This window comes from Gigantopelta aegis, chromosome 4 (genome assembly GCF_016097555.1).
Source record: "Gigantopelta aegis isolate Gae_Host chromosome 4, Gae_host_genome, whole genome shotgun sequence".
Lineage (NCBI taxonomy): Eukaryota > Metazoa > Mollusca > Gastropoda > Neomphalida > Peltospiridae > Gigantopelta > Gigantopelta aegis.
The window spans coordinates 88,419,541-88,435,337 of NC_054702.1; the positions used below are offsets into that span (position 1 = coordinate 88,419,541).

At 38.5% G+C, this 15,797-nt stretch overlaps 1 protein-coding gene across 1 annotated transcript; it reads right to left on the reverse strand.

Moving 5' to 3' along the window:
- Positions 1–2,428: 2,428 nt before the first annotated feature.
- LOC121372348 (cyclic AMP-dependent transcription factor ATF-3-like) lies at positions 2,429–14,820 on the reverse strand. The gene is made up of 4 exons (XM_041498650.1): positions 14,448–14,820; positions 6,588–6,959; positions 3,986–4,093; positions 2,429–3,603 (listed from the first exon to the last, which is right to left on the reverse strand). Exons 2-4 carry the CDS (start codon positions 6,936–6,938, stop codon positions 3,448–3,450), a joined length of 615 nt encoding a protein of 204 aa, XP_041354584.1. The 5' UTR covers positions 6,939–6,959; positions 14,448–14,820; the 3' UTR covers positions 2,429–3,447.
- Positions 14,821–15,797: the final 977 nt, after the last annotated feature.

A 15,797-nucleotide genomic window follows, 5' to 3' on the forward strand; every position in this document is an offset into this window, starting at 1 on the left:
TAAAAAGTTACTTTAACCTTTGACACAGAAGTGAAATGTGAACTCGTTCAAGATGTCATGATCGTATTCCTATATGTGAAGTTTTCATGATTAGATTCGAAATGAAGTAAAAAAAATGGTAAGGTCATAATTTTTAATTTTCAATTACAGTTACCTTGAATTTTGACACAAACAAGAATCGTGAGTGGATGACAGGTTAGGACTTCTAAATTAGTTTGACTAACTATAAAACATGTACATCGTAATTATGGCCAAAACATTCATGTTGTGGAGTGGGAAGTAATTTCTGCTTCTCAAATTTCAAAATGGAAGCAAATGTTAGGGGAACAAGTGAGCAGCAATTCTAGAAACTAGCCTCGAAATTACAATCCTAATTATGGTGTAACTTTGTAACAGCAATGTGGAAGACTGGAGACAAACACAGATAAAAGTATAAGGTTTATATATTTATATATTATTTATATTATCTGAAATGCTCTCACAAATAGGATGGAAAGCAAAACCTTGTGAAATTTATGATCAGAAAGCATATTGAACATTGTGAGGGACATTTTCTGCAGGCCCCCTGTGTCAATTTTGACAAGAGTTCGACAAATCCACCAGCCCTCGGTCCTGCAAGTGAATTTTTAGTCTCGGCTAGTGGAAATTATTGACTGTATTACTATAATAAATAGGGGGCACTCTCTTGCTGCTAAAAGAAAATGTAGCAGGTTTCCTCTCTAAGACTATATGTCAAAATTACCAAATGTTTGACATCCACTTGCCAAAGATTAATAAATCAATGTGCTCTAGTGGTGTCGTTAAAAAAAACCCCACTTTAATACATAGGTCATTGGCCTAAGCTTCTGTGAGGGCTAGTGACTCTCAAACATTTGTCGAACACTGATTTTGAGCACTGGTAACTGAAGTGATTTCATTCATAAGACCATGGTTGTTTGAGGATTGTTTTCTTTAAAGAAAATTTACCATAGTCCCTATTTTAAAGTATTTTTACTTTTATTTTGGACAAATAACTACAAATACATTTATTCCAAATATTATATTTGCATGATTAACCAAATAATTAAAAAATGGTAATGCACTTCCACCCAGTGTAAAACAGTGTCTTTCTCAAGAATTGTGTTAAAAATAGAAAATAAACAGGAAAACTACATCACATATCTATCAAAATAAGTGTGTGTTTTTTTATCCTCTAAGAATTAAGGGTTGAAAACATGAAAGCAGTTCTTGTAACATAACATGATTAATAACCCTATTTATTACCCTGTAACGGTTTCCCAACAAAATTACAATTTTCTTTCTGTCAGTAAATGGAATTATTTGATTGCAATTTTTAATGGGCAGTTTAATACACACCCTATAGGGTATATACTACCAAATCAAATCCCATAGACGACAATAGTAACATATGTGGCTAAAACTCCTACTTGCAGCGTATCAATCAACATAAATGCCATGGATATAAATACTACCACCCCTCACCCTTAAAATGAATCAGAAAACATTGGGGGTCAAGCTGCTCATTTCTGAGATAACGGGTAGCGTCTATGACTACCCTAGTTCTGCACAAAATTTGAGTACTTTCTTTTACAGGTACCCCATACATGTTTCAAGCACAAGGCTACTTGACACAGTGGTACTAGATGAAATAAAATTGCATACATTTTTGCACAGATGAAACTTTTTTTTTTTACAACCAACACACTCACATTTATCACCAATCACTGGACTTGTGGTGTTCACTATCAAAAGTTGGGTGCGGTGCATCTCGAACTTTGACCCAGCCAGAAGTTATTTGGTTTAGTACTACCTTTAAGGCTTTCTGGTCCATTTGCATCCTTGGTTTAAAATATAAAAATTTACTTCTGCAAATCAAATACAGTGGTTTTGGATTGGGCAGTAGACAAACATTTGTATTACGGTCTGTCCATTGATTCTTGGACTACACTGAAGACAGTAAAATTGTGGCCCAAGAAAAGTGTTTTTAAATATTAAATAATATTATTGATTTTTGGGGAAATTGCAAACGGACACAATATGCATGCAATAAATGCCAGTACTGATGGTTTGACGATCGATGGTGAGCAATCAACTGCTGTCCTGAAAGTACGAAGGAGAGCAATGGCTCTCAGTGTCAAATTGACAGTAATATTTCAGTAAAACAATCAAGAGATATCGGCATGTGACGAGGAAAGCAGTATTTTGCTCATGTGGAAATTGTTTTGTGCAAGCACATGTGAGCAGAAACAGTTGCTAAAAGGACTAAAATGCATTAGCATACTCCCCGAAGTGGTCAGAATAAGCCCACAGCTAAATTCTGATGAGGAATGGCAGGTGTGTAGCACAGATAACCACAAGAGACAAGCACCTGTCGTGGTTGGAAAGACAAGGACTGTGATGTGGAGGTGGACAGTGAAAGAAGTTGAAAGATAGGAGTTGCCAGATCAAAAAAAAAATGAGATGGAATTCAAAGGAGAGAAAGGAAAGGGGGAAGTGGGATAAAAAAAAAAGAGAAAAAAATGCATTAGCATTAGAACTGCCCAGAGCAGTTTACTGTCTAGGAACACATTACCCAGCAAGTCTAGGGCTCACAACGACAAAGTGTAAAAAATGGGGGAGACTCAGAGTACAACATATCGCAGATGGGATCAGCACCCTTCTATTTACTGCTAGCTTTAACACTATCACACATCACCAATATCACACATCACCAAGAAGCACTAAGCAGGTTTCTTCTCTAATTGATATTGTCATCTGGATAATACCAATTCAATGATGACTCGTAAATTCTAATATCTAGTCATGTCTGCAGTTCCATGAAAAATGTAATGTCGTAAAAACATAGTAAAATGTCTTAAAATAAGTGTGTCAACAAATCCCAGCCTTCAAAATATTTCATAGAAATACTGTTGAAACCAATGACAACACCTCTAAGTTTGTGCATTGTATAACTTGTAGTAGTAGTTTGTAACATTCTTCATAGTTTGTAACATTCTTCATCAGTGCATACGAAGATGTCTTCAGAAAGATTTTAACGGATATGTAGTCCACAAATACACTGAGAAAGACACCAGGGTGATCTTTCTTCTCATCCTTGTGGCTTCTACACCTACAACTCCTGCCACACGGAGAAGTTTCATGCAGATAATATATCCACTATACTTCACACTGTGCAATAACCAGTGTTCCATGTATATATGAACTATGTACCTCCTGACATATGGAAGTATATCACACAGGTAATATATCCATTATGTCACACTGTGCAGTAACCCGTGTCCAATGTACAAATGAATTATGTAACTCCTGACATATGGAAGCGTATGTATCACACAGGTAATATACCAATATATGTCACACTGCAATAACCAGTGTCCCGTGTATACAACAACTATATACTTGACAAATGAGCATATCACAGCTGCTTTATGGTTGATGTGGAGGCAGTCACGTGTTTTTCAGGGACAGATTGAGGGGTTGGTCGTAGCTGGAGCACTCGGAGAGGTGGTCTAGCAGAGCTTTCTTCAGCTGGTCGCGCTCGTCACTCAGACTCGTGTACGCCTGCTCCAACTCGTTGTTCCGACACTGAAGTGCATCGATCTCCTGCAAACAGAGACACTAGGATCAACTTCACAGGAAAATGAAGAGTAAAGAATTTTAAGAAGGCACAATGTGAATTATGGGGTTCCTCAATTTGGTAATTTTGTACACAGAGGAAACCTACTACATTTTTCCATCAACCATAAACAGGACAGCACATACCACACCTTTGATATACCAGTTGTGGAGCACTGGTTTGGATAAAAAAAGAAAGAAAAACAATCAAAAAATGAGTACACTAAGGTGGTTTGATTATATGATTCAAGCACCTCCGGCTAGAGCTTTACTGCCCGAGCTAGATACCCCCCCCCACCCCCACAACCACCCACCCACCCTTTTAACCAAAGATTTTCTCTTAAAACTAAAGTATACTAGTACTAATCACCTGCATCAATTCATCCATTTTTCTCTTCCCTCGTTCTCGGGATCTCTGTGCTGCCAATCGATTTCTTTCTCTTCTCCGTTCCCTTCTTTCAACATCTATAGGCGTCAACTGTCAAAGCAGTGAAAAATAATTTACCACATAAAAGCATTTCCATGACATCTGTAAAGGAGAAACAACTCAGAAACTATCAATTTTAAAAATACAATTTGACATTGGATAATACATAAAGACCAACTAGTTACTGACGTAGGATACTGACTTTTGTATGTAACATAACAAGTCATAACTTGCTAGTAGCGGGATATGTTTCTGCTTGATCTGGTCATCATAATCAGCCGACAATGCACACAGAGATCGCAGGAAAGAAAGAAAGAAATGTTTTATTTAATGACGCACTCAACACATTTTATTTACGGTTATATGGCGTCAGACATATGGTTAAGGACCACAGAGATTTTCAGAGGAAACCCGCTGTCGCCACTACACGGGCTACTCTTTCTGATTAGCAGCAAGGGATCTTTTATTTACGCTTCCCACAGACAGGATAGCACAAACCATGGCCTTTGTTGAACCAGTTATGGATCACTGGTCGGTGCAAGTGGTTTAAACCTACCCATTGAGCCTCACTCAGGGTTTGGAGTCGGTATCTGGATTAAAAATCCCATGCCTCGACTGGGATCCGAACCCAGTACCTACCAGCCTGTAGACCAATGGCCTAACCACTACGCCACTGAGGCCACCCTAGATTGCAGGATAAATGTATTCGGTTTAACTTTAGCAGATAAGAACTGATTATGACACTTCAGATGAGTTCCCTATCAGTGAATACATTGCCACTGCTCTTGGCTCTGTCAGAATGTCACATACAATAATACTTGGCCAACATTCAGAAAAACAGTTACCAGTAGCAGGGGTGCAGAAAGTACTCACCTGCTTGCCAAATGGGAGTTAAAATTCTGACAGATGAGTTAAAAATTAAACCACCAGTCTGGCTGGCGATCTGTCTTTTTCTGACCGACTGGGGTTTTTTTTTTTTTACATCACATCTGTGACTCTTAATCAACATTGATATAATTTTACCAGTGTGTTTAGGACAGATTTTTCTGTTAAATACTTGTGGTATGTAAATCTATATGAAAAAAAATGTGAAAAACCTTGTCTTTACCTGAATATTTCAAAATTTGTTGATTTGTCAATCAAGGTTTAGTATCATTAACAATAATAGTGGTTTTTCTTCTCTTCTGCAGCATTATTATGTTGCTCTATCTTTTTCTCCTGTTTCTTCTTTTATTTCGCTCTTTTTTATTTAAAATACAAGATCAGAAAAACACTGTTCGCATGTATATAAAATGTTGCTTTAATGTGTAATTTTATTTTGTCAGATGTATATGTACAGCAGTGAATCAGAGCCCCAACCTCGACACTGCTATTGCAATTTGGGGTAATAAATATTTAAAAAACCAAAATGATAGTGATAGTGATGGTACTAATTCTGCACTGCTGAGGTAAAAAGCGGTAAGTGGTGAATTAAAGATTTCAAGTACTGCCTTTTGCTTTAGCAGGCAAGAATTCTACAGGTCCGGAAATAAATGTTTTGGTGATACCTGTTTTATTTAACGACGCCACTAGAGCACAGTGATTTTTAATCTTATCATCGGCTATTGGACGTCAAACATATGGTCATTCTGACACTGTTTTTAGAGGAAACCCGCTGTCGCCACATAGGCTACTCTTCTTTACGACAGGCAGCAAGGGATCTTTTATTTGCGCTTCCCACAGGCAGGATAGCACAAACCATGGCCTTTGTTGAACCAGTTATGGATCACTGGTCGGTGCAAGTGGTTTACACCTACCCATTGAGCCTTGCGTAGCACTCACTCAGGGTTTGGAGTCGGTATCTGGATTAAAAATCCCATGCCTCGACTGGGATCCGAACCCAGTACCTACCAGCCTGTAGACCGATGGCCTGCCACGATAAATGAAAATGTGCCTTCCAGCAAATGTTGATTTTTTTTTTGACTTGTTTCCTTTATTAATCATGTACAGGCCTCTGAGAAGTGAAAATTTGCCTAATCCATGTATGGGTTAGGCAAAACCAAATTCAGGTAACGCATTTCAATTTTTACTTAACCCGTCATGACCAGGTAAATGAATGAATAAAGGAAACGGTTTATTTAACGACACACTTAACACATTTTATTTACGGTTATATCGCGTCGGACATATGGTTAAGGACCACACAGATATTGAGGGAGGAAACCCGCTGTCGCCACTTCATGGGCTACTCTTTTCGATTAGCAGGAAGGGATCTTTTATATGCGCCATCCCATAGACAGGATAGAACATACCATGGCCTTTGATGTACCCATCGTGTTACACTGGCTGGAGCGAGAAATAGCCCATGGCCCACTAACGGGGATCGATCCCAAACCGACCGTGCATCAAGCGAGTGCTTTACCACTGGGCTACGTCTCAACCCCCTTCATGTAAATGATGTCATAAATTCAGTGCACAAAGGAAAAATGGGTTACGCAAAACTATATATCGAAACTATTGCTCTCGCAAATTTCAGAGGCCTGATGTAGTATTATTTATAAAAAACCTCGTTTTTCTCCGGAGGACTGAACTCTATCTTCAAGGCCTCCTTGCCCTCGGCCTCCCTCCGTGACTGGATGACCAGCTTGAGCTCCTCCTTGATGAGATGACTTGGCCCGCCTGCCTCCAGTGTGGCCAGCGTGGCAACCACCATCTTCTCGTCATGCACCAGGTCCTTCATGCTGCGGATGTGAGGCATGATGTGTGACGACGCCAGACACCCGTCCCGCACCAGGTTCTTCATGCTGCTCAGGTGGGGCGGCGTCACCGAGCTCGACTTCAGACTGAGAGTTTCCGGGGCGCTGTGCGTGCTGATTAACGACACCTGGACTCGTGACGCAGTGGAGAATGATGTCATGACTGCGCGGAGAAGACCATGCTGCAATTACACAATGGTGCAACAAGTCTCAGGGCTGTTCAAGAATTAATTAATTAATTAATTAATTACATGGGGTAGCAGCAGGGCTCGAAGTTAACAATTTGTTACCCCATAGCAATTTTGAAAGGTTTCTGCCATAAGGAAAATGGTCACCCACAGCAATTTTGAGCCTGCTTACAATAATGTTTTTAACAAAATTAACCCTATCCCTTCAACCAATGGTAATAATTTTTATCCAGTGACAACAAACTGCATTAAAAGTATGTTTTGTTTAACTACACCACTAGAGCACATTGATTTATTAATTATCAGCTATTGGATGTCAAACACTTGGTAATTTTGACACATAGTCTTAGATAGGAAACACGCTACATTTTTCTATGAATAGCAAGGAATCTTTTATTTGCACCATCCCACAGAGAGGAAGGCAGATACCACAGCCTTTGACCAGTTGTGGTGCACTGGTTGGAATGAGAAAAACAAATCAGCTGAATAGATCCACCGAGGTGGTTTGATCCTGCAACACAAGCACCTCATTGGAGCACTCAACCAACTGGGCTAAATCCTGCCCCTTACATTTAGTAATTCATATTGTAGCTACAGCAACTGCCGCCGGTGCAGTTGTTAAATTCTAGTCCTGTAGTAGGGGTAGGGTAAATATTTAACAAACTGTATTCTCAGAGTACTGCTAAAACAATACATATTCTCTACCAGGCCCAAACACATTTTTATATCTCCTTAATTCAAGGGCCATAACTCTGCAAAAATGGGTAAATCACTATCAATGTTAAAAAATGACAAAAAAAAGCCTGGAAAACAAATTTTCATATCTACTAATTTCAAGGGCCATAACTCTGTGACAAACGGGTAAATCGTCATGAAAGTCAAACTTGATCTGTATCAGTACATGATAAAGCTATACAAAACAAAAAAATTTCAGCTGAATATCATTTTACAGATTGGGCTTCTTTTTTCATTTTTTTCTGTTGTGCATGGTGGGTACTGTACTGTCCTGGTGAAACATATTTAATCCCTCTTCCTTTGTAAGTGGCTACCAATTATTTATGGATGACGAGTATGACCTACCTCACAAAGAATATACATGTATCTAACATAAGTTAAGTGATGTGCAAATAATGAGGATGTTAGGAAACTTTTAACTTCCAATTGGTGTGTTCTGATGCACTTCCAGCCAGTGCACCACAACTGGTATTTCAAAGGTTGTGGTATGTGCTATCCTATCTGTGGGATAGTGCATATAAATGATCCCTTGTTACTAATGGAAAAATGTAGCGGGTTTCCTTTCTAAGACTATATGTCAAATTACCAAATGTTTGACATCCAATAGCCGATAATTAATAAATCAATGTGTTCTAGTGGTGTCATTAAACAAAACAAATTGTTTAGCTTCTAAGGCTATATGTCAGATTTATCAAATGTTGCCACCCAATGAATGAATGAATTAATGTGAAATAAAATGTGTTCCAGTAGCGTTGTTCAACAATATAACTTTATGACATATATTTTATATTATTATTTTGTCACATATATAAAGTTTCTTATATTTGTGTTTTGTGTGTTGCTGGGTTTTTTTTTTTTTTTTATTGTGGGGCGTTTTATAGGGTCTTTTTTTTTTTTTTTTTTTTAAATCTGTACTATTGATGGCGTTAAAAAAAAAGAGAAAAAAGAACAATTGGTATGCAAGCAGATCTATGTGCTATTGGAACAACTATGTAACCTGGAAGCTACGTCCCAATCCCTATAGTCATTTCTGGACAGTTAGACTAGACTTTGCCTTGACATGGTCGAATCTGCTGTCATCGTAGGTACTACTAGTACTAGACACACAAAATAACTGGGGCAACGGAAATCTATCGATCGGTCGATTGCTACATTATTTTTGCAGGCAAAAACATAATATAATTCAAAACCGAGACAATGTATTTTGAAATAAAAATAATACTAAAGCGCTTTAATTTTATTGCATAAAAATAGTTGAGTTCATTAGATCTACAGCACACTTTCAATAGTTCATTCGCGGGAACCCGTGGCCTCGTTTGTAGCTGTAGTGGCTGCCCTACGTGATGAATGGGACGGTTCCAGCTATGTCATTCAGTATGCCCAGTGACCTTGACGCATGACGAAGACCCTATTCTTAGCTATAGTAAAATACTATAGTTCACGTGCGTGACCTTATCCATTTTCACTACATTTTTCCACAATTCGAGCAAAAACCAAATAAAATATTTTCCGCACATTCAAATGCATAACCATTCTAGCCAAATGTGCTAAAATGAGCACAGATTTGAGTCAAATAACTTCAATAACAGCTGGTATGCTAAGCATCCAGCTCGTTGTTTGATCTAGATAAAAACAGGCTTGCGTGATCAGAGCTAAAAATAGCTGTTACATTTGAATTAGTGAAATAGGACATTACATAAGTAACAGTCCGAATTTTGCGCTTCTGTATACTTTATTTTTATAATAATGAAAAGTGCACAAAAGAAAATAACCCAAGCTGGAATTACACATGAAATATATAGCAAAACATGAAACTTGTAGGTGGGCATTGTCCACGAGGGCAAACTCGCATTACCGTAATTACTAGCTTTAGCGTACTGCACGGGGCAAAGCCAAACCTCCCAAGTAAACGGTTATTTTTCATGTCTTGTTGCAACTTACACAAAATAAATGAATTATAGGCCTATATAATTTTTTAAAACAATCGTTGACAGTACAATTAATCCCTAGCATACTAGAAAGTATTATCTTTACTGGCAGAGGGGGAAGAGGCATACGTGTAATAAACCACAAGAAGAAGACCACAAACTACTTAAAAGGGCCGTCATTTTACGCTATTTTGAATCGTATATTTTTCCAGCATATTATTTAAATTTTATGATATTATTAATTTTTACTCCAAGGACAACGTACTTCCAGTTTCATGCCCGATACGAATACAGTAAAAAAAAAACCTTTTTTTTTTTCTTTTTTTTTCACTGAAGTGCATAAATGGTTAAAAACAATTGTGTGGCAGCATGGATCCTATTTACAAACGGGATTAGCGATTTATTGTTAATTTTACGATCGTACGTCATAATAATAATATTTTGAGATTAGTTCGGTATTGTCCGTAACACGTTACGAATAAAAATTGTATTATGCAAGCCTCTATTCTGAACTATAGCAATGGGTATTAAGCACCGGTCACAACAAACCAGTGGGCTGACTGACCAGTGTAATCTGACCCAGAGCTAGCCCTGAATCAACTACGTAATATAAAAGTTATGTATCAACGTATGCGTGTGAATAAAGCGATGGGTGAATATTGCCACTGATAGTTTATTTAAGTTTCGGTGTCCTATAGAACATCTGAAGACTTCAAGTGTTCATATTAATATTCAGGTAACCTCTAATGTTTTCCTTTGTTACCTAGTCGCCGACTAAGTCGATTACAAGAAAATGTTTCAATTTTTAAAAATAATGAATGAATGAATGAATGAATGAATGAATGTTTAACGACACCCCATCACGAAAAATACATCGGCTATTGGGTGTCAAACTATGGTAATGCAAACAAATAGTGATGATCAACATCAGTATAAAAATTCAAAATGTAAATAAAAACTGTGTAAAGAACTGTGCAAAAATACAAATATCACAGATAGATACTGACTTTTACTCAAAATTTCAATTATATCTAAAAAAAAACATCCACGGGGATTTGTGCTGTATTGGCCATTCTCAATGAGAATGTTACACCCCTGCCCCACGGTGAGGATACAGCAGGCGCAGGGGTTTTTAAAAAAAAAGAAAAAAGAAAGAAATGTTTTATTTAACGACGCACTCAACACATTTTATTTACGGTTATATGGCGGCAGACATATGGTTAAGGACCACACAGATTTTGAGAGGAAACCCGCTGTCGCCACATAGGCTACTCTTTTACGACAGACAGCAAGGGATCTTTTATTTGCGCTTCCCACAGGCAGGATAGCACAAACCATGGCCTTTGTTGAACCAGTTATGGATCACTGGTCGGTGCAAGTGGTTTACACCTACCCATTGAGCCTTGCGGAGCACTCACTCAGGGTTTGGAGTCGGTATCTGGATTAAAAACCCCATGCCTCGACTGGGATCCGAACCCAGTACCTACCAGCCTATAGACCGATGGCCTACCACGACGCCATCGAGGCCGGTTTTAAAAATAAAGTTACATGTATATCTTTGTGGCTGTATATTGACAAATAGTGTGTTTTTATTAAACCTTTCTGCATTTAAGCGTGAACAAAACTACGAGGTCGATGTGTAAACGGGGATTTCATCGGTTATGTCATTCCATTGAGTTCTGGTGTCCGTTCTGCCCATCTGATGTCCGTACGGGCTCCCATTTTTGAAAGGAGTGAGGTGGGGGGGGGGGGGGGGAGGGGGTGAGGGGCAGGCTGGGTTTTGCCCGAATTAAACGAAAATGCCTGAATTAGGATAGCAACATTTATTCATATTAGCGTTACTATCAAACAGCTATATTGGGTTGAAAACAATAACTACGTATTTTTACATGGATCACAACTTAGTATTAATTTTGAGGGCAGAATGATGAAAATACACGGTAAAAGGGTCTCAGGTTAACACATTTTGCCTGAATATTTCTATAATTTTTGACTGAATTTGAGGTTTCATTCCAGCATTAGGGGGCAGTTGCCCCACCCCCGCTACCCCTGTCTCGTACGATTGTGGTTATGCCTAAGCGTAGGCTAAAATTCGCCACATGTACCATGCTGTGCGAGCGGACGTATCGCATACATGCCCAAGCACACGCGCAGAACTCGCTTATTACGCTCTAATACAGATTATGACATGAGGTCATTTTGATTATTTAAATCGTATCCCAGAGAGACTAAACCAAATTATATTAAATCACAAGACATAAGCACATAAGCGGAGGTGTTTCGAAATGTGCGAACGAAACCCCTTTCGGCGATTTCTCGTTGTTTTATTTTGTTTTGTTTTCCTTTCTTTTTTATTTTGTTTTGTTTTCTTTTTAAAACAATTAAATATTAGCCAAAATGTTCACAAAAACAAAACCTTTAAAAACAAATAGCAAATGTTCTCTTAAGAATGCTTTCCGTTGATCGTCTACCACGCTGCATACTATGATAACCCCTGGAGTGCAGCAGCAAAACTGTTTTCAATCGAACACGGGTACATCATCTTTGTTCAACTGCCATGATTAACAACACATGTCAAAGTATGGACATTAAAGCAGGAGTACACTAATGTTTTAGTCTATGTTAAATTACGTCTGATATAGACGACGCTTTAATAGCCACACAAATTCGTTCCGTGGGTTCAAGTTCTACCAAAAGCAACAGAAGTCAATCTGGACAAGGACTTTACACCCACGATGTAATGACAACCCTTCACCCTAACCCGACTACAATATATTTAAGCATGTTTGTGGCGCGATTTTTCCTGGCATTATATCGTCAAGGCATCTAAAAGGCAGCGTGAATTCAATGTGAACTGCCTTTGGACAGACTAAACTGAATGTGAATATGTGGAATTCTGCCATGTAACCAGATTATGTACCAACTAACTGCATATATTATTCTGATGGGTTTGTCCGAAAAACCCCCACTATATTTTGGGTAAAAATAATTTCACAAAATATCGTATATACCTAGTTTAATAGGTAAACGTAAATCTACGACTAAACCACAATTCTTATTACTATTAACTGTATAAAAAATATATAGTTTGTAATAAACATATTTAATATTCTCTTTTCCTTAAAATGCTCTATCTTCCGCAATGATGTAGCTTTCTGCGTGATATAGATGCCAAGCACATGTAAACGTATGGCCAGTGTAACAGCTAGTCGCAGACGTAAACTTACAATGATTTGTGACATTGTGTTCAGGAGCCAATTTCACAAAACATCGTAAGTTTACGTCTGCGACTAGCAGTTACACCTGTCATACGTTTACATGTATTTGACATCTATTTTACGCAAATTTAGGGAAGATGTCCAGAAAATTTTAAGGATGAAAAAATGTGAAGTATGTGTACTTAAACTATATTTGTTGTACTGTTAATAATAAGAAGAACTGGTTTACTCGTAGATTTACGTTTGCGTGCAAAACGAGTCTCACGGTGTTTTGTGAAATTGGGCATAGAGACCTAATTCTCAAAGCTCTCATAAGCTCTTTTAATCAACAACACACTATCCTTGCAAATGGTTTTGCACTACATTACGATATCACAAAGTTGAGTTCAGTGAATTAGGCCCTAGCCCGAGTACTGACGGTATGAGACCTTGACGGACATTTGGACAGTTACAGAGCGTAATAACTGCCCAACTGTTCTCTTGTCGTCTGAGTACTCGGGCTAATTAGGCCCCAGATCTAATGTACGTCAGCAGATGTCGAGCCGAAACGGCTTCAGGACGAAACAGACGCTTCGTCTATATAGATAGCATCACCAGCCGGATGGTAGGAGATGTCATGACAATGGTGATACACTTTTTACACAGGTAAGTGCTCAACACATTGAGGACACTGAATAAAGTAACCGTTAAACACTGTTTTGCTACTTTTACGTGTTAGGTGGGATATAGTGAGCAGTCATCGCTTAATATCTGGAACAATGCTATACATCCAGATCCACCCGGCCCTTTTATCTAAGGTATACTAGTATATGCACATAATATAATTATAAGTAGGTCCTAATTTAGAATTGAAAAAGTACAAGTGACTTCTCCCTTCCCATGAGAAAGGGGACACGTTTGATAAAATAGGTGATGTGAATACGTAATATATTACACAATCATATTCACCACATCATATGTACTATTGACTGTTTATGACAACAGTTGGCCAGTGAGGTTATCAAAAACACAGGCAGTTAGTTTCTTTTGTTTTACAACATCACTTGAGCACATAGTCTTGAAGAAAACCTGCAACACTTTCCATCAACAGTAGGTGGTCGTTTGTATGCACTTTGCCACAAGCAGGACAGCGCATACACAATGGATGTATTTGACTGGCTTGGCTCACCCTTCCCATTGTTTAACTGATTCTTACTTTGTGGCCTTTTACATACATGCATATTCTTCTGTATTCCCTACCCTATCCCAATTCAGAATTCATGAAGTCGATTATTTTCAAGGTTGCTTAATAACTGATGGTTTTTAATGTTACAGATACAACACATATATAGCCTTAAAATCTAAAAACAAACACAGCATAATGTCATAAAATATTTTGACAAAATTTGCACAACATCAATATAATAATGATAAATTAATTAATCAACAATTTATTTTTACCTTTTTTCTTTTTTTAATTCTCTCTTAAATTCACCGATTTGATACAATACGGTAATAGGTTCAAACCAGTGCTCTCCCCTGATATCCAAAGACAACGACCAGTCCGTACATCTGCATGGTTAGTATGCAAAAACGACAAACTGTCTACATGCAGTACTCACAGTTTTGCTTCAGGCGGACTCCTTCTATCACGCCATCAATGCAATTCTTGCATGCAGTTCTTGTTTCATTGTGAAAAATCGCAACAACTTGGAAGCCGGATAACTGACCCAGATCATTTGTTTCCACGAATCGCTTGACACTAGGGGACATAACTCTTGAAGCTGCAATTTCTTTGAATAGATCTAGGTGGCATAACTAGTAACTTGTTGAAAACGAAATACATAACGATTGTTTTGATAGAAACTTTTTTTTTCTTCAAATTGTTATTAAGTGTCAGTTATATGAATAGTTATTGAAACACTTCGTCTTGAGAATGAATAAGAAACCCGTTAGTGTTAAATAGGCCTCCTTTTTGGTAGTTAGGCCTAGCCTACTACCCGGCTATGTTATACTTTAACATTAAATTTTGTTTATATAGATGATGAAATAAAGTTGAAGTTTGTTATGTTTAACGGCACAACTAGAGCTGATTGGTTGATTAATTATCGGCTACTGGATGCCTCCTTCCCCCCCCCCCCCCCCATTCCGCTTCACACGCAGGTGCGTATAATCTTAGGAACCCACTAAATTTTTTCATTAGTAGCAAGGAATCCTTTATATGCACCATCCCACAGACGGGATAGCACACCCCACAACCTTTGATATACCAGTCGTGGTGCACTGGATGGAACAAGAAATGGCCCAATGGGCCCATCGACAGGGATCGATCCTAGAGATCGCTCATCAGGCGAGTGTTTTATTACTGGGCTACGTCCCCCACCCCTGATAAAATAGTAGCTGTGTGCGCGCGCGCGCGCGCGCGTGTATGTAATACATATACATACATGTTTATATATATACACACACATACACTTTTTATATAGCATATGATGATATAGTAGCTTTTGATACATTAGTAGAAGAGTATTGGTTGGAAGATAAAAAAAACCCCAAACCCCCCCCCCCCCCCCCAAAAACAAAACCCCACAGTGATCTCACGGTATTGCACTCTAATACACATTTTGCTAAATCTAACACCTTTTAGGAGCACGACGTAGCCCAGTGGTAAAGCGTTCGCTTGATGCGCGGTCAGTCTAAGATCGATCCTCGTCGGTGGATCCATTGGGCTATTTCTCGTTCCAACCAGTTTTCCACAACTGGTGTAACAAAGGCCGTGGTATATACTATCCTGTCTGTGGAATGGTGCATACAAAAAAATCTTTGCTGCTAATCGAAAAAAGTAGTCCATGAAGTGGCGACAGCGAGTTTTCTCTCTCAATATCCACCGGCCTCGGTGGCGTCGTAGTTAGGCCATCGGTCTACAGGCTGGTAGGTACTGGGTTCGGATCCCAGTCGAGGCATGGGATTTT